We start from the raw sequence: 17,843 nt of genomic DNA on the forward strand, positions 1-17,843 counted from the left end.
CTTCTCCCTTAGGAGCCTCAACCACAAAATAAGCCCACCACCATCCCCTCTAAAGCAGCCTCTCTGGAATTAAGGATCCCAGGTCTCTCCATTTACATTGTCTTAGTAAGCCTGCAGGCAGAGGATGGAGGGAGGCCTGGGGAGGGTGGCTTGGATGTGCCGAGAGGACAGCAACCCCGTGCCAACTGGCCAGAAGCTGCCCAGCAGGACTGCTCTGCCTCCAGCCTAGAGTATCCTGGGAGGCACAGGCAGCCACCTTTTCACACGCGTTCATTGACAGACAGGATGACTGGGAAGCGCTGCATAGCTGGCTGCTGTCTAGCAACAGCCTCACCTGCTATCCCTGTCCCCACCTTTGCCTCTTGCTCCCTCACCCTCATCTTGCATTCTTCCCCATCATCCCAACTCTCAGCCTCTCTTCCTTTGTGTGGTGTTTTTTTTGTTTGTTTGTTTGTTCGTTTGTTTTCTTTTAGACAGAGTTTCTCTCCTGTTGCCCAGGCTGGAGTGCAATGGCGTGATCTTGGCTCACTGCAACCTCCACCTCCCGGGTTCAAGCGATTCTCCTGCCTTAGCCTCTCAGGTAACTGGGATTACAGGCACGCCACCATGCTCGGCTAATTTTTTTGTATTTTTAGTAGAGTCGGGTTTTCCCCATGTTGGCCAGCCTGGTCTCGAACTCCTGACCTCAGGTGATCCGCCTGCTTCGGCCTCCCGAAGTGCTGGAATTATAGGCATGAGCCACCACGCCCAGCCTCCTTTGTGTCTTTAGTTTTTGTTATTTTAAGGACAGAGGGAGCCACTCTTTTTGTATTTCTTTCTCCTGTGGTTACCAAAATTACTCCTGCTCATTCTAGATGATTTGGAAAGTGGAAAAAAAAAAAAAAAAAACACTAACTAAAGAAAAATCACCAATAGCTCCCCCATCCCAGAGAAAATCTTTGCTAACATTTCTCAAGAGATCATTCTTGCTTTCAGCCTTGGGACTCTGGTGGCTGGACACACCATCCAAATTTCTTTATTTTCCCTTTTATTATGTTGTTGAAAAGTCAGCATTACAAATGGATACATCTCCATCATAGATAATTTAGAAAATTCAGAAACATAGGAAGGGAGAGCATCTTCCTGTCAGTCTGCAGGCACGTCCACTCTGCACCTGCTCCGTGGCTGTATAGTTTTGACTTCTTTCAGTCTTCCCTTCCCTTCCCCTCCTCCTCTCCCTCTTTCTCTCTCTCTTCTTCCTCCTCTTCTCCCTTTTCCTGCTCTCCCTCCTCTTCTTCCCCCTCCCTCTCCTCTCTGTATTTTTTTGTTTGCCCCTAGTCCTCCTTCTCCTTCCCTTCTATTTTCTCTCTCTCTCTCTTTTTTTTTTTTTCTGAGACGGAGTCTGTCACTGTTGCCCGGGCTGGGGTGCAGTGGTGCGATCTTGGCTCACTGCAACCTCTGCCTCCCGAGTTCAAGCGATTCTCCTGCTTCAGCTTCCCAAGTAGCTGGAATTACAGGTGCCTGCCACCATGCCCAGCTAATTTTATTTTATTTTATTTTTTGTATTTTTAGTAGAGACAGGGTTCAACTATGTTGTCCAGGTTGATCTCAAACTCCTGACCTCGTGATCCACCCTCCTTGGCCTCTCAAAGTGCTGAGATTACAGGTGTGAGCCACCGCACCTGGCCTATTTTCTCTCTTGGGGTGGCCCCCAGCCCTGCCTGCACGCAGCTGCTTGGGTCAGGAAGGGTAGGAGCCTGCATGTCCTCACTCCGCCTCGTGTGTCAGCTGCACCCATCCCCATGAGGTGCCATTGGGCATTTCCGTGGTGCCCTGTCACTGCCCCGTCATGCTGTGTTCCAGGTGGTTCCCTGCCATCAGGAGAGGGCCACCTGAGCTGCCCTTGCAGGAATGTGAAACCTCACCTGTCTGCCAAGCACTGAGTCCTCATGTTTAGTCACTGCCCTCCTTTCCTATTCCTGGCTGTGTCACTGGAGAAGACAGCAGGCAGGCTTCCTACTGGCCTGGGAAAGACCTCTCAGGGGGATGTGGATGCTGGTCATTTCTGCCTTTCCAGCCTACCTTTCAAATTATTTTCCCTGTCCCCAACTAAAAATTGGCTTTAAAAATTATTATACTCTGGGCCGAGTGTGGTGGCTCACGCCTGTAATCCCAGCACATTGGGAGGCTGAGGCAAGCTGATCACCTGAGGTCAGGAGTTCGAGACTAGCCCAGCCAACATGGTGAAACCCCATCTCTACTAAAAATACAAAAATTAGCTGGGCGTGGTGGCAGGACCTATAATCCCAGCTACTCGGGAGGCCGAGGCAGGAGAATCTCTTGAACCCAGGAGGCAGAGTTTGCAGTGAGCTGAGATCCCACCATTGCACTCCAGCCTGAGGAACAAAAGTGAAACTCCGTCTCAAAAAGAAAAAAAAAAATTATACTCTGTATCGTCCCCCAACCCCCTACCCTCCTCCTCCTCCTCCTCCTTCTTCGTTTTGCTTAGGCAAGCATGTCTAGCTTTCTTTTTCCACTTCAGTTGAATAAACTAGATCATCTCAAAGTTCCCTTCCAGCTGGACATCCCCCAGGGCCTGGAATGCTGGAATTCCTTCATGCCCACTGCTATAGTACCTCCTGAGACCAGCTCCTAAGCAAGTCTCCCCTGGCCTCACAACAACACAGTGAGGCTGGCCACCCAGGCCAGGCAATGTGGTGTCTGCTCCTGCAGACAAACTGTGACAAAAGAAATGTTCCACTGTGGAGCATGGAAGCAGCACCAGCCAGGCAGCACCCTTGGCTCCTGACTCCTGGTCTTCCCGTCCCCCCATGGTGTGCACAGAATCTGTCATCTTCAGGTCCTTGTGGCTGATGGTTTTGGGGTTCACGACATCCAGCATAATTGTGTGATACAAAGAAAAGAGCTCTGGACTCCCTCATGGTGTGATCCTGGTTCCCCCAGGGGTAAAATGATAACATAACGATAGGAGTGTCAGCCTGACCTTCCCTCATGGGGTTGCTGTGAGGATCAAATGAGGCAGTGTATTCTAAAGTGCTTTGTGGCCAGGCAGGGTGGCTCACTCCTGTAATCCCAGCGCTTTGGGAGGCCAAGGGAGGAGGATCACCTGAAGTCAGGAGTTAGAGATCAGCCCAGCCAACATGGTGAAACCCCATCTCTACTGAAAATACAAAAAATTAGCCAGGCATGGTGGTGTGCACCTGTAGTCCCAGCTACTCAGGAAGCTGAGGCAGGACAATTGCTTGAACCTGAGAGGTGGAGTTTGCAGTGAGCCAAGATTGTGCCACTGCACTCTAGCCTGGGTGACAGTGAGACTCCATCTCAAAATAATAAATAAATAAATAAATAAAATATTTGTATATATAAAGTATACATAAATAAGTATGTATATTTATTCTGCATAAAAATAAATATAAAGTATTTGTAAGCTGGGGTCATCACATTATTTAACTTCAAACTATACTACAGGGCAACGATAACCAAAACAGCATGGTACTGGTACAAAAACAGGCCTATAAACCAACGGAACAGAATAGAGAGCCCCGAAACAAGGCCCCATTCCTACAACCATCTGATCTTTGACAACACTGACAAAAACAACCAATGGGGAAAGGACTCCCTATTCAGTATATGGTGCTGGGATAACTGGCTAGCCATATCCAGAAGATTGATACTGGACCCCTTCTTTACATTGTATACAGAAATCAACTCAAGATGGATTAAAGACTTAAATGTAAAACCCAAGACTATAAAAACCCTGGAAGACAATCTAGACAATACCATCCTAGACATAGTATCAGGCAAAGATTTCATGATGAAGATGCTGAAAGCAATCACAACAAAAGCAAAAACTGACAAATGGGGTCTAATTAAACTTAAATGCTTCTGTACAGCAAAAGAAACTATCAACAGAGTAAACAGACAACCTACAGAATGGGAGGAAATATTTGCAAACTATGCATCTGATGAAGATCTAATATCCAGTCTCTATAAGGAACTTAAACAAATTTACAAGAGAAAAACAACCCCATTAAAAAGTGGGCAAAAGACATGAGCAGACACTTTTCAAAAGAAAACATACATGTGGCCAACAAGCATATGAATGAAAGTTCAATATCACTGATCATTAGAAAAATGCAAATCAAAACCACCATGAGATACCATCTTATCTTACACTGGTTAGAATGGCTATTATTAAAAAGTAAAAACAAACAAACAAACAAACAAAAAAAACAAAACAGATGCTGACAAGGCTGCAGAGAAAAGGGAACACATATACACTGTTAGTGGGAGTGTAAATTAGTTCAGCCATTGTGGAAAGCAGTATGGTGATTCCTCAAAGAGCTCAAAACAGAACTACCATTTGACCGAGCAATCCCATTACTGGGTATACACCCAGAGGAATATAAATCATTCTATCATAAAGACAAATGCCTGCGAATATTCATTGCAGCACTATTCACAATAGCAAAGACATGGAATCAACCTAAATGCCCATCAATGACACATTGGATAAAGAAAATGTGGTACATATATACCATGGAATACTATGCATCCATAAAAAAGAATGAGATCATGTCTTTTGTAGGAATATGGATGGAGCTGGAGCTCATTATCTTTAGCAAACTCACACAGGAACAGAAAACCAAATTTCTCATGTTCTCACTTAGAAGTTGGAGCTAAATAGTGAGAGCTTATGAACACAAAGAAGGAAACAACAGACACTGGGGTCTACTTGAGGGTTGAGGGTGGGAGGAGGGAGAGGAGCAGAAAAAGAACTATTGGGTACTAGGCTTAGTATTCAGTGGTGAAATAATCAGTACAACAAATCCCCTTGACACGAGTTTACTTATGTAACAAATCTGCACATGTACCTGAAATAAAAGTTTAAAAAAATTTTTTTAATTGAAGTGCTTTGTAAATTGTGAAGCGCACTCACAGAGGCCCTCTACCATTTAATCCCTTCTCCAGGGTGACTGTCTCTGTTTCTAGGGGTGGGAAAAGAAGGGGAAAGAGGAATCCATTGGCATCTGCCAGCTGTGGCTTCCCTGTGCAATCGTCTGTGGGGCACCTCCTCACCCTCCCTCAGACCCAGGCACCCAGCCCGTCACGGGCTCTGATTCTACAGGTAAATAAACTGTCACCTGCTCAGGGGCACAACGGAAATTCATGGCAGGGCCAGAATCAGCACCTAAGTCTCTCTGGGTCTTAGAAAGCTCTGACCCCATCTGGAAAATTAAAGAAAAAAGGGAAGTTCTGGAGGTTCTCCACCCCCACCTAGTGAGCACTGGCCTGCCCCATGCGGATGGCAGATGTGTCCTCACTTCTCTGTTCAGGTGTCCCTCCCTGTGGGCACAGCCCTGCTTCCTTCCAGACAGGAAGGTGCTCATCAACTCTGCTTAGCCTCCCTTTCCCTCCCTGTCCCCTCCCCTGAGCTGAGGGACAAGATGCTCTATCAGAGCTGTCTCCCTCTCCCCAGCACCCTCACCCACATACCCTCTGACTAATGGCTCACAGAAATCGAATGAGGGGCTGAACCTATAAACCACCTCTCTAGGCCCAGAGCCCAGGTCTTATTCAGCCCTAGGGTCCAGGCAGAGGAGCTGGCCGGGGTTTTCCTGGCCCTACGAATGGGCTTCATGCCCCTGCGGTGCTTCCGCCTCCTCTCTCGTCCAGTGGCTACCTTAAACAATCCTTCTCTAAGTGCTCCTGACCATGTGAGGTCCTTTGGGGGAGGCCCAGGCCCTCCACCATGGGTGTGAGTTCCCTGCCCTCTCCTCAAGGATGGGGCATGGGCAAAGCTGCCAAGAGTTCAGCCACTCAGGCTGGCACAACTCAAGGGACTTTACTCAGAGTGACTGCCTGATTGCTCCAAAATCCTCTCAACTGTTCCCAGATGCTTCGGGCTGGCCTGGGCACCACAAAACATACTGGAGTCCAGCTGGCCATTGGGCACTTTCTCCTTTGGCCACCACAGTTACCCTAGCTGCACTTACCTTCCTGTTCCCCCTCTCCTGCCTATGCCCCTTACGCTCTCCTCTCTATGCTCCTTCCTCCTTCCCAGCTAACCCATCTCAGCATGTGGCAGTGGGTTCAGGCATTCATCCATTTGTTTATGTAGGGATCATCTTTTAATTCATTCACTCTATCGGGCAATAAATACGAACTGGAAAACCAACTATGTTCCAGATATTGCAGCAGGCAAGCACTTACGAAGCACCCAGGCTCTGGAGTCTGATGGCTGCATTCAAAATCTAGCTCTACCAGTTCTTTGTGAATGATCTATTTAATGTCTTTAAGCCTTGCTTTCCTCATCTGTAATGTAGGAACAGTAACAGTAACTAACCATGGGGATGTTGTAAGACCAAGTGGGGTCATGCATATAAATACCTCAAAATAATATATGTTATTAAAAGCTACTGCTGGTTGTATTAGTCGTTCTGCTACTATTAGGCACTGTCATTATTAAGCAGTGGGAATGCTGTTAATAAGACACAGTCCATGCCATCCAGGGTGATTGGGGGAAAGATAGATAAGTATTCATAATGTTAAGGCGTGAGTGGGCTAATAGGAAATGCAGAAGAAGCAGCCCCTGATTAGAATCCTGGTGCAGCAGAGGAAGGGTGTCAGGAAGACTTCCTGCAGGGGCGATGCTTGAGCCTGGGTACTGCAGAAAGTAGATGAGTGAGAGGAGGACATTTCAGAAAGAGAGAGGCTGATACATGCAAGACAGAGGGAGAGAGGGAGGTGCGGGAGAGAGGGGGTCAACCTTCCTGGCCTCCAGGTAGGGAGGGGAAGACCCTCAAGGCTTTGAGGGTGATGCTGAGAAGTCTGGACTTTACCCACTGTGGGATCTTAAGCAGGGGAGCAACCTGATGGAATTGGCACTTCAGAAAAATCACTGGTGACTCATTTGGAGAAAGGGTGAATGGGAAACTGGTTAGGAGTTATCCAGGTAAGCGGGGGCTTCAGTGAAGGCAGAGCAAGGGGCACCGTTTCAGGACAGCATCAGGAATTGGGCTGGACTGATGGGCTAAAGGGAGGTTAGGAAGCTAGAGAAGTACAAGGTGGCATGCAGGTGTCCCCTGAAATGATGGATGGACAGTGTCCTCACTCACCAAGACCAGATGTGCAAGAGGAAGGGCAGGTATTTTGAGAGGAAGGAGCAAGAGGAGGAGTTCCATTTGGGCTCCTCGGCTGTGAAGTGTCCAAGGTTCCCCCAGCAGAGCTGTCCAGCAGAAGGTGCTTGCAGTACACAGTTCTGGGGGTCCCCAGTGTCACACGGGAGCCAGTGGAGTGAGAAGAGAGGAGATGGAGACAAATCCCTGGGAGGCACCAGTTCGAGAAGGGAAAGTCTGTGATGGGGACTGAGAGGAAGAGGACAGTGCAGATGAGGAGGTAGCTAGACAACCAAGAGAGAGAAGTCACCTAAGCCCAGGAGGAGTGGTCAGTACTGGCAGGGCTGCAGGAGGCCTTGCAGGGCAAGAGCAGGAAAGGCACCCAGCACCCAGCCCTCAGAGCTGGGAAGTGAGCGTAGCGTCGAGGCAGCTGTGGGACAGAAGGCAGTCTGCAGCAGGTGAGGGGTGGTGGGAGGCAAAGCAGTGGGCAAGGAGCTTGGCCGAGAAGTGGAGTTGAGAGAAAGGGCAGGGGCTGCCGAGGAAGCTGGGGATGAGAGTTGAAGGTGGATGTGCTGTGTTAAAATAGTGAACGGCATTTGTGCACATATACCCTATAAGAGGTGAGTGGGGTGTGGACCATGGGCTGCCAGGGTCGGTGAAGGATACCAAGATGGCTGGGTGAAAACTTGCTCTAAAAACCGTTGACTGGGTAGCTTTTGCAGAGATGATACCGCAAAACCAAAAGGCCATTGCTAATTCCCTGAAATCCTGGAATGAGACCCTCACCTCCAAGCTGGCTACTTTACCTGAGAATCCACCAGCTATTGACTGGGCTTACTACAGGCCAATGTGGCCAAGGCAGGCTTGGTGGATGACTTTGGGAGAAGTTTAATGCCCTGAAGTTTCCTGTACCAGAGGATAAATACACTGCCCAGGTGGATGCTGAAGAAAATAAGATGGGAAAACTTGTGCTGAGTAGGTGTCTCTCTCAAAGGCCGGGACTGGAGAATATGAGAAACAGCTGGAGAAGATGAGGAACTTAATTCCATTTGATCAGATGACCATTGAGGACTTGAACGAAGCTTTCCCAGAAACCAAATTAGACAAGAAAAAGTATTGCTATTGGTCTCACCAACCAACGAAGAATTTATAAAATTAAGTCCAGGAAGAAGCTCTGGCCCTTATATTACACATTCTGGACATTGAAAATAAAAATAATTATATAGTTTAAAAAAAAAAAAGAGCTGAGTGGGGACAGAGAGAATTGAAAATACAGGAGGGAGGACAATGCTGGTGAATGGGGTTCCCCACAGAGAAGGACCCAGAAGGCAGGGGATGTGGGGAGAAGTGCCCTAGAGCACAGAAAGACAGAGTGGGCATGGGGGTCCCACCCACTCCACAGGCAGAGCCCTTCCCCCTCCTGCCCTCTCCTTCCACCTGTGCTTTTCTCCCTATGAAAGGGCTTGTGCCTTTCTTACTAGGATCAAGGCCCTTGCTCACCGGCATTCCCACCCTCTCACCTATTTCCACACCTCCTCCGTAAATCTTTCCAATTTTTTTCCTCTATTTTATTTGTGATTATTTGCTTTTATTTGTGATTTGCCCTGGACCTGCCAGGTCTCATGCAAGACAGTGCCACTGCCAAAGCTAAATACAGTGAAATCATACCGAAGGAGATCCAGACAGAGAGGGTTCTGTTTGCATTTAATATTCAGGAAGTGACTTTTCAGGATAAAAGAGAGGCCTTGGTTACCTAGCAGGGTTCTCAGCTCAGTGAGGTGCTTTAAGCTGTGAGCAGAGTCTTGGGACCCTGATGCTCCTTCCAGCAGCCCCCTGCATCCCTCTGGCGGGCCCATCAGCTCGCTTCTCCCTCCTGACTTCACCACAGCACAGCACCTGCCTGGGAATGCCCTATTGCTCAAGAGCTATCAAAGGCCCACACGGCACAAGGCTGTGATGGTTCATCAGCCTCCACACCTCCTCTCAATCCAGCAGCACTGCCAAGAAAAACCTGAGGGCAAGTGAGCAAACCAGTTGTGATCTGCTCGGTAATCAGGTGGCAGTGCAGCAGTCCAGCCCCGCCTTCAGTTCTCCTGGAGGCTTCCAATAGAAGGGGAAGTAGACACTCTGGCACCAGTTTGCTGAAGCTCCAGACCGCCCAGCTGTTCTGTGGGGAGCATCCCAGGAACCGGAGGCAGCCACCATGACCCAAGGTAGGGAAAGCCCCTGTGGCCACTGGAGTTCAGGGATAAGGAGGACAGAGAGAGGCTGTAGGAAGTCAAGGGGTGGAGGGTGGATTCAGAGAAATAAAGAAGTAAATACAGAACTGAGGCAGGAAAAGCAAGAACCCCAGAAACCTCAGTATTCATTGGTGGCTTGAGAACCAGGAGACAGCGTAGAGGCAGACAGGTAAACACAGCAACACAGCTGCTTGCTAACATGCCTGCCTCTATAGCCAGGTGGGACAGGGCAGGGCCAGAGATGAGGGGGTCAGTGTTTCTGTCCTTCTCTGCTACTAGCTGACCCTTTGACATTGGACAAGTCACTTTGCCTCTAGTTTCCAACCCCCTTGCCAGAAAAAGGAGGGATTGGACCAGACAATCTTGAAATTGTCTTCCAGCTCTTAAGTTCTCTGAATCTTCATATCTTCTCTTCTTCCTCCATTTCAGAAGGTCTATTACTGATCTTAGCTAATCTTCCCATCACCAACCTTCTCTCTATATCATCCCCCTCTCTCTGGAAAGAGCTGCTGTGAAGATTAAATCGTTAGTTGAAATCATTTAGAGTAATAAGCTTTCAACTTTCTCTACAACTGTAACAACCTTACCTTTATTTATTACTTTTTGTGTTTAAATTTTTGTTTTAAAATTTTCAAAATTTTTAATTGCACAAGAAATATAGGAATACATAGTTGGAGTAAAATAAATCAATAATTATAGATAAAGCTATAGTCCTCTGCCTGCGATCCCCAATGGCAGCCTCATCTCCAGAGTAAACACTGTTACCTGTCTTTTGTCTGCACATTTACATTCAGACATACATTTACTCAATGTAATACATAGGATTAGCATGTGTGGTCTTTTTTGGTATATCCATGGTATCATCATATTGTGTGTATATTTCTACAACTTGATTTTTTTCACTCCACAGTATGTCTGGGAGCTCTGTCCATGCCAGTCAGTACCTATAGATCTACCTCAATATTTCTCATAGTATCAGTGCAAGTAATTTCTAATCCAGTCCCCTATTGATGGGCATTTAGGTTGTTTTCAATTTTCCAATTACACAAGCAATATTGCAAAGAACATCCTTATCCATGCTTCTGTGTGCTCATGTGGGAGTGTCTCTCTAGGATAACTACTAAGATCACCTCCTTTAAAAGTTCTTTCTACAAGCTGCTGTTTATTTCCTGATCATTTCACCCCATTCTCCTCTCACCTCAAGGAAAACAAATATGCCCAGTAGTCAATGAACCTCCTATTTGAATAGATGGCACCTGGGCTGAAGAGTCATCCCTGTCTTAGGCAGAGATTAACATGGCCCAGGATGTCTCTAGAGGATGGAATTTTGCCCCAGCGCTTGCTGCCAGGCAGATGCTGCCATGCCTGCTGAGTAGCCTGCATCATGTTCCCAACCTGAACTGTAGCCAGTTAGTGCTGTCTAATAAATTGGTCTCCAAAAGGGGTGAGCTTCTTTTTCCACTGTTAGGTAAAAGCCAAGTGCTTTCTTAGCTGGCAGTGGGTGTGGACATTTTTTTGATCATGAGTGAAAGCCAGCAGTGGGCAACAGCTTTTGGGTGATGGGAAGAGCACTGGACTGGGCTCAGGAATCCTGGTTTAACCTTAGACAAGATATTTAACCCACCCAAACCTTGATTTTCTCATCTCCAAGTGTGGATGACATGACATTTTGTCCCTCCAAGGATGCGATGAAGATTAAATGAGATAACTGTCCTAGCGTACCTGGCACAGTGCCTGGCACAGAGTAGATAGGCCCTCAATAAGATGTTGATTAAATCTGAAATCTGAAATAAGTACGCAGTGATTTTGCAAAAGAGAGAGAATTCTATTCAGCCTCGCAAATCCGAGTACCTACGATATGCTGATCATTGTGTTTAATTTCTTTCATAATAATAAAAAAACTATTTTATGAAAAAGATGTGTGTTAAAGTAATCAAAAGCACTCAAAGAGATTTAAGATAAAGTTTAATACTTATTAGGGTATTTTGGCACAGTCAATTTGGTTCATATTTGTTTATAACAACTTTATTGAGATATAATTCATATACCATCAAGTTCAGCTTTATAAAGTCCACAATTCAGTGGTTTTTCATATACTCACAAAATTTTGCGAGCATCGCCACTATCTAGTTTCAGAACATTTCATTACCTCAAAAAGAAACCCCATACATATTGGCAGTCACGTCTCATTCCACCTTTCTTTAGCCCCTAGCAAACCCTAAATCCACTTTCTGTCTCTATGAATTTGCCTATTCTGGACATTTCATATAAATATAATCATATAATATGTGTCTTTTTATGTCTGACTGACTTCTTTTACTTAGCACAATATTTTCAAGGTTTATCCATATTTAGTATGTTCAGCATTCTTTTTTTTACAGCCAGATGATATTCCTTTGCATGATATATCATTTTGTTTATCTGTTCTTCAGTTGATGGACAGTTGTGTTGTTTCTACTTCTTGGCTCTTATGAATAATACTGCTATCACTATTGAGGCATTATGTGAACATGTTTCCATTTATCTTGGGTATATACCTGGGGATGGAATTGTTAGGTCATACAGTAGCTCTTTGTTGAACATCTTGAGGAACTTCCAGACTGTTTTCCAAAGTGCTGCACCATTTTACAACCCCACCAGCAATGTATGAGGATTCCAATTTCTCTGTATCCCCACTAACACTTGTTGTTATAGTCATCCTAGGGGATGTGAGATGGTATCTCATTTGTATTTCCCTAGGACTAATGATGTTGAGCATCTTTTCGTGTACTTATTAGCCTTTTGCATATCTCCTTTGGAGAAATATGTATTCAGGTCTGTTGCCCATTTTAAATTTGAGTTGTCTTTTTTATTGTAGAGTTATACAAATTTTTAAAAATGTATTCTGGATATAAGTCCCTTACCAGATACATGATTTACAAACATTTCCTAACATTCTGTGGGTTTTCTCTTCACTTTCTTGATGACGTTCTTGAAGACAAAAAGTTATTAATTTTGATGAGGTCCAATTCATTTGGTTTTTCTGTCACTGCTTGTACTTCTGCTGTCATATCTGAGAAACCGTTGCCTAGTCTAAGATCACGAAGACTTACCTCTATGTTTTCTTGTAGGAGTTTCATAGCTTTAGCTTTTATGTTTAGGTCTTTGATCCACTTTGAGTTAATTTTTAATAAATGATGTGAGTTATGCATCCAACTTCATTCTTTTGCATGTGGATATTCACTTGCCCCTGTACCACTTTTTGAAAACAGCATTCTTTCCCCCATTGAATTGTCTTGGCACCCTTGTCAAAGATCAGTTGATCATAAACGGGAGTTTATTGCTAGACTCTCAGTTCTATTCCACTGATCCATATGTCTATCCTTATGCCACTACCACATTGCCTTGATCAAGAAGTGCCACTCCTCTAATTTTGTATTTACTTTTCAATACTGTTTGGCTGGTATGGATCCCTTATATTTCCATATGAATTTTAGGATCCACTTGTCAGTTTCTACAAAATGGCTGTTGGGATTTTGTTGGGGATTGTGTTGAATCTGTAGAAAAACTTGTTATCTTAATGATATTGCCTTCCAATCCATGAACATGGAATGTCTTTTCATTTATTTAGGTCTTCTTTAATTTCTTTCAATGATGTTTTGTGGTATAGGTTTTGCACTTCTTTTGTTAAATTTACTAAGTCATTCTTTTTTATGCTGTTATAAATGGAACTGTTTTCTTAATTTTATTTTCAGGTTACTCTTTGCAAATGTATGAAAATACCATTGGTTTTTATATATTGATATTGTGTCCTGCAACCTTGCTGAATTCATTTATTAATTTTTTTTTTTGGTGGGTTCCTTAGGAATTTCTACGTACAAGATTATGTCATATGTAAATAGAAACAATTTTACTTCTTTCCAATCTGTATGTCTTTGATTTCTTTTCTTTTTCTTTCTTTCTTTTTTTCTTTTTGCCTAATAGCCCTAGCTAGAACTTCTAGTAGAATGTTAAATAGATGTGACAACAGCAGACATTCTTGTCTTGTTCCTTATCTTAGCAAGAAAGCCTCCAGCCTTTTACTATTAAGTATGGTATTGGCTGTGGGCTTTGGAGTGCAGTGGCGTGATCTTAACTCACTGCAACCTCCACCTCCCAGGTTCAAGCAATTCTCTGCCTCAGCCTCCTGAGTAGCTGGGATTACAGGGGCCCACCACCACGCCTGGCTAATTTTTGTATTTTTAGTAGAGACAGGGTTTCACCATCTTGGCCAGGCTGGTCTTGAACTCCTGACCTCGTGATCCACCCGCCTCAGCCTCCCAAAGTGCTGGGATTACAGGCTTGAGCCACCGCACCCGGCTGGAAGTCCCCTTCTATTCTTAGTTTGTTGAGTATTTTCATCATGAAAGAATGTTGGATTCTGTTGAATGTGTTGGTTCACTTTGAAAAAGTCTAAATACAACCAAGACAAAGAAGCTAGGTCTCTGTACGTATTGGCTTATATCTAGAGGCAAAAGACAGACAAATAAAAAAGTAATTAAGAAAAATATCTGAACACCTCATCCTAATCCTTACACTAGTAGGTTTGTTGATATAAATGAACAAATGAGGACGGCATGTAAATTAACTTGTCAATTAAGCAGATGAGCGATTCAGTTAAGTGTATAGCTCAGTAGGTGATGGAAAGAAGGGTGGGCCAACTGAGGCATGCTTCATGGAGCAGGTAGATACTGGAGGACAGGTGGAATTTGGTTAGAGAGTGAGGGGCCATTGAGTTGTGGCTATAACAGCAAATACAAAGACAGGGATTTGCTTGGCCATAGATTGGCTAGATGAGAGGGCCAATGCGGGGAATGATGGAAGTGAGAATGCAAGAATAAGCTAAGGCCAAGTATGAAGAGCTGTGTCAAGTTAAGGATGTGCCTTTTATATGGTAGACTGTAGGAGATCTCAGAACTTGTAAAGTAAAAGAATGGCATGATTAAATTGTCTTGAGGAAAGGTAATCTGATAATGCATTAAGAGATGGGAGATGGGGAGAGAGACAGGAGGCAGAAAACCTCATGGGGGCCATTATGGTGACTAGGAATGAGGAGAAGACGTTGGAATTATGTGAATGTGGAAAGGGATGGATAGACACTAGAGATGTTTTAATGGAAGGCATGAAGAGAGTTAGTGACAGGTGAATGGGCATAGGCTGAGAAGGAGATGGGTGAGCCAACTGTGATTTAAAGGCTGTGAGCCCACCAGGTAACTCAGACCATGGCAGAACCATGGTCAAACAAGGAAAAATAAAAAACAGACCCTTCTGACAGAGGCACACTTGGAAACTAGTGAGGTCAGTCTGTGTTTTAGCAGAGGCTCCAGAAGGTTGGGAATGGAATTTTCTTTGACTGTCGTCAGCATCCAAGCTCCCAGGGCACTGAGCACACAGCCTGTGGTGGTCAGAGAGCCAGCAGATGGCTAAAAGAAGAGCAGCTAGTGGCCGGGCACGGTGGCTCACGCCTGTTATCCCAGCACTTTGGGAGGCCGAGGCGGGCGGATCATGAGGTCAGGAGATCCAGACCATCCTGGCTAACACGGTGAAATCCCCTCTTTACTAAAACTACAAAAAATTAGCTGGGCATGGTGGCGGGCGCCTGTAGTCCCAGCTACTCAGGAGGCTGAGGCAGGAGAATGGTGTGAACCCAGGAGGCACAGCTTGCAGTAAGCCGAGATCGTGCCACTGCACTCCAGCCTGGGCAACAGTGTGAGACTCTGCCTCAAAAAAAAAAAGAAGAGCAGGTAGCCCAAGGAAAGTTAACCCAGGGCAACTAAACCAGGGAGTAGCTCCCCAGACCTGGCGGCTAGTACAGGGGCAAGTGAGACTGTTAACCTGAGTCCAAGAAAGTGGATGTGGGGTGAGTCTGAAGCCATGTGAGGCTGAAGGGAGCAATCAAACTTGGCCAGGTCTACAGAAGGACTTGGACAGAGGCAGAAAACCATGCCCCTCCAGGAGGGTGTAAGGGGGAAGAAGATAGAGGGTCAGGAGAGGAAGGAAGAAAGAGGAACGTGCACGCATGGAAACTCATTAAATCCTCATCCTCATCCTCACCCTGGCAGGCTGATCTTATGGACTTTATTTTACTGATGTGGAAACTGAGGCTCAGGCTAAGTTACTTTCTCAAGTTTGCAGAACTAGTAAGTGGTAGATAGGATTGGCTCCACAACCCCACTCTTTTGTCTAACCCTGCCTGCCCCATTGCAGGGCTAGAAGTGGCCCTCACAGACCTCCAGAGCTCCAGAAATAATGTGCGGCACCACACGGAGGAGATCACTGTGGACCACCTGCTTGTTCGCCGGGGCCAGGCCTTCAACCTCACCCTGTACTTCAGAAACAGGGGCTTCCAGCCAGGCCTGGACAACATCATCTTCGTGGTTGAGACTGGTAAGAACCCCAGCTGGCTCACAGGGGCTGTGTGTGTCTGGGAGGGGATTTTTGGGGGTTTGGAGGTCGCCATAGAGGGCCTCAGCTCTACTTCCCTCCTAGGACCGCTGCCAGACCTGGCCTTGGGGACTCGGGCTGTGTTCAGCCTGGCACGCCATCACAGCCCCAGCCCCTGGATCGCCTGGCTGGAGAACAGTGGGGCCACCTCCACAGAGGTGAGCTTGTGCGCTCCTCCCACGGCGGCCGTGGGTCGGTACCTCTTGAAAATCCACATCGACTCCTTCCCGGGGTCTGTGACGGCCTACCAGCTAGGGGAGTTCATCCTGCTTTTCAATCCCTGGTGCCCAGGTAAGGCAGGGTGCCCAGGCGGTGCCCTCCTTTCTCTTTTGTCAGTGCTGCCAGAGAGACAGGCTCAAGGGTTTCTAGACTCCGCTCCTGGGCCACCCGGAGCCTCCCCAATTCCCTGCACTCAGCATCCACCCCAACCACCACCAATTAGGGCAGGAAACCTTGCTACTCATTTACTTATTTAGAATTTTCAAGTTATAAACCAAGTCATCTTTGCTTAAACAGAAAAACTGTTACAATTAAGTTTGATCGTGAATAACATCTACCCTCATCATGTAATTTTAAGTTAACTAGTTTTTTTTCTTTATAAAAGTAATGAATGCACTGCATTGAGTATTTATGGAATGAAGGAAAGGGTTAAAAAAAGAAAGAGAAAAGTATAAAGTAAAAAGTAAAGCCTCCCAATCTCTAAGTTCCACTCAACTGCAGTTCTGTTCTTCCAGATTCCATTCACCTTTAACATTTTCTTGTGTAGTTTTACAAAAGTGTTCTGTGCTTAATCAAATACTTATGCCTCTGTGTGTGTGTGATTCTACAATACATACCGTAAGTGAGATTAGGTAATATGTACCATTCTCCAGCTTTTTTTTTTTAAATTTAACAATTAAACTTTGGGCACATTTTCCTATTGGAGCATTCTTCTTTTTTTTTTTTTTTTTTTTGAGACAGAGTCTTTCTCTGTCCCCCTTTTTTTTTTTTTTTTTTTTTTGAGACAGAGTCTTTCTCTGTCCCCCAGGCTGGAGTGCAGTGGCGCGATCTCGGCTCACTGCAAGCTCCGCCTCCCGCGTTCACGCCATTCTCCTGCCTCAGCCTCCCGAGTAGCTGGGACTACAGGCGCCCGCCAACACGCCCGGCTAATTTTTTGTATTTTTTTTAGTAGAGACGGGGTTTCACTGTGTTAGCCAGGATGGTCTCGATCTCCTGACCTTGTGATCCGCCCGCCTCGGCCTCCCAAAGTGCTGAGATTACAGGCTTGAGCCACCGCGCCCGGCCAGGAGCATTCTTCTTAACAGCTACAATTATTCCACTGTTTGGATGCACCAGATATTTTTAACTAGTCCTCTATGGGCATTTTGGCTGTTTCCAGTTTTTTTTCTTCTTCTTCTTCTTCTATAGACAAAGTCACAGTGAATATCTCACACTACCTGTCTCACAAGCCCTGACCTCTAAATCTAGTTGGGGACAGGGCTAGATACATAGGCAGACACAAGGACACAGTGTGGGCAGAAGGGGTCAGGAGTAGAGAATGGGTCTGCTGTGCCTTTGAGCAGAGGCCAGACTCCAAAGTCTGCCTTCTGACTTAGGGGACCATCCCTTTCCCATCTTCCCTCCCTTTCTACCTTCTCCCCCAGCCTTATCCCAAGGGGGCCTCCTGGGTCACATCAGGACCCAGAGCCCTGGATGGGTTCTAACGCCTCTAACCACTTCCCACTTCCCTGTCCCCAAATGGCTCAGAATGCTCACCCGTCAGCCAGGTGGAGAGACCCTGCCATGGGATCCAGAAGGACCAGTCGACTGTTTTCCCTGTCTCTGTGTCATCTCTCTCTCTCTCTCTCTCTCTCTGGGGGCCTTCTGAGCAGTGGGGAGAAAAGCGTTAATGGTGGGGCCTTCTCTCTTGAGCTTGTGCCACACCCAGGCCCTGGGGAGACCCAACACTGGGCCTAGGGTTGGTGGGGGCTGAAGTGCCCTGTGGTGCTGCAGGACGGGAGGGTGTTGGCTGGGAAGCCTCACC

The 17,843-nt window shown here is 46.1% G+C and overlaps 1 protein-coding gene and 1 pseudogene across 2 annotated transcripts in view; both read left to right on the plus strand.

Moving 5' to 3' along the window:
* Window positions 1-7,788: 7,788 nt before the first annotated feature.
* Window positions 7,789-8,271, plus strand: LOC116481847 (ATP synthase subunit d, mitochondrial-like; annotated as a pseudogene).
* Window positions 8,272-9,242: 971 nt separating this feature from the next.
* TGM5 (transglutaminase 5) overlaps window positions 9,243-17,843 on the plus strand; it is a 34,801-nt gene continuing 26,200 nt past the window's right edge. Inside the window, exons 1-3 of one of the 2 annotated variants that reach the window (XM_032174810.2) lie at window positions 9,243-9,331; window positions 15,584-15,763; window positions 15,866-16,111. In XM_032174810.2, the coding sequence (XP_032030701.1) occupies window positions 9,322-9,331; window positions 15,584-15,763; window positions 15,866-16,111 (436 nt within the window). In that variant the 5' untranslated portion in view covers window positions 9,243-9,321. The remainder of the gene's footprint in view (window positions 9,332-15,583; window positions 15,764-15,865; window positions 16,112-17,843) is intronic. The other variant, XM_032174811.2, reaches the window with a different exon arrangement.

This window comes from Hylobates moloch, unplaced genomic scaffold (assembly GCF_009828535.3).
Source record: "Hylobates moloch isolate HMO894 unplaced genomic scaffold, HMol_V3 SCAFFOLD_14, whole genome shotgun sequence".
In the NCBI taxonomy this organism is placed as follows: Eukaryota; Metazoa; Chordata; class Mammalia; order Primates; family Hylobatidae; genus Hylobates; species Hylobates moloch.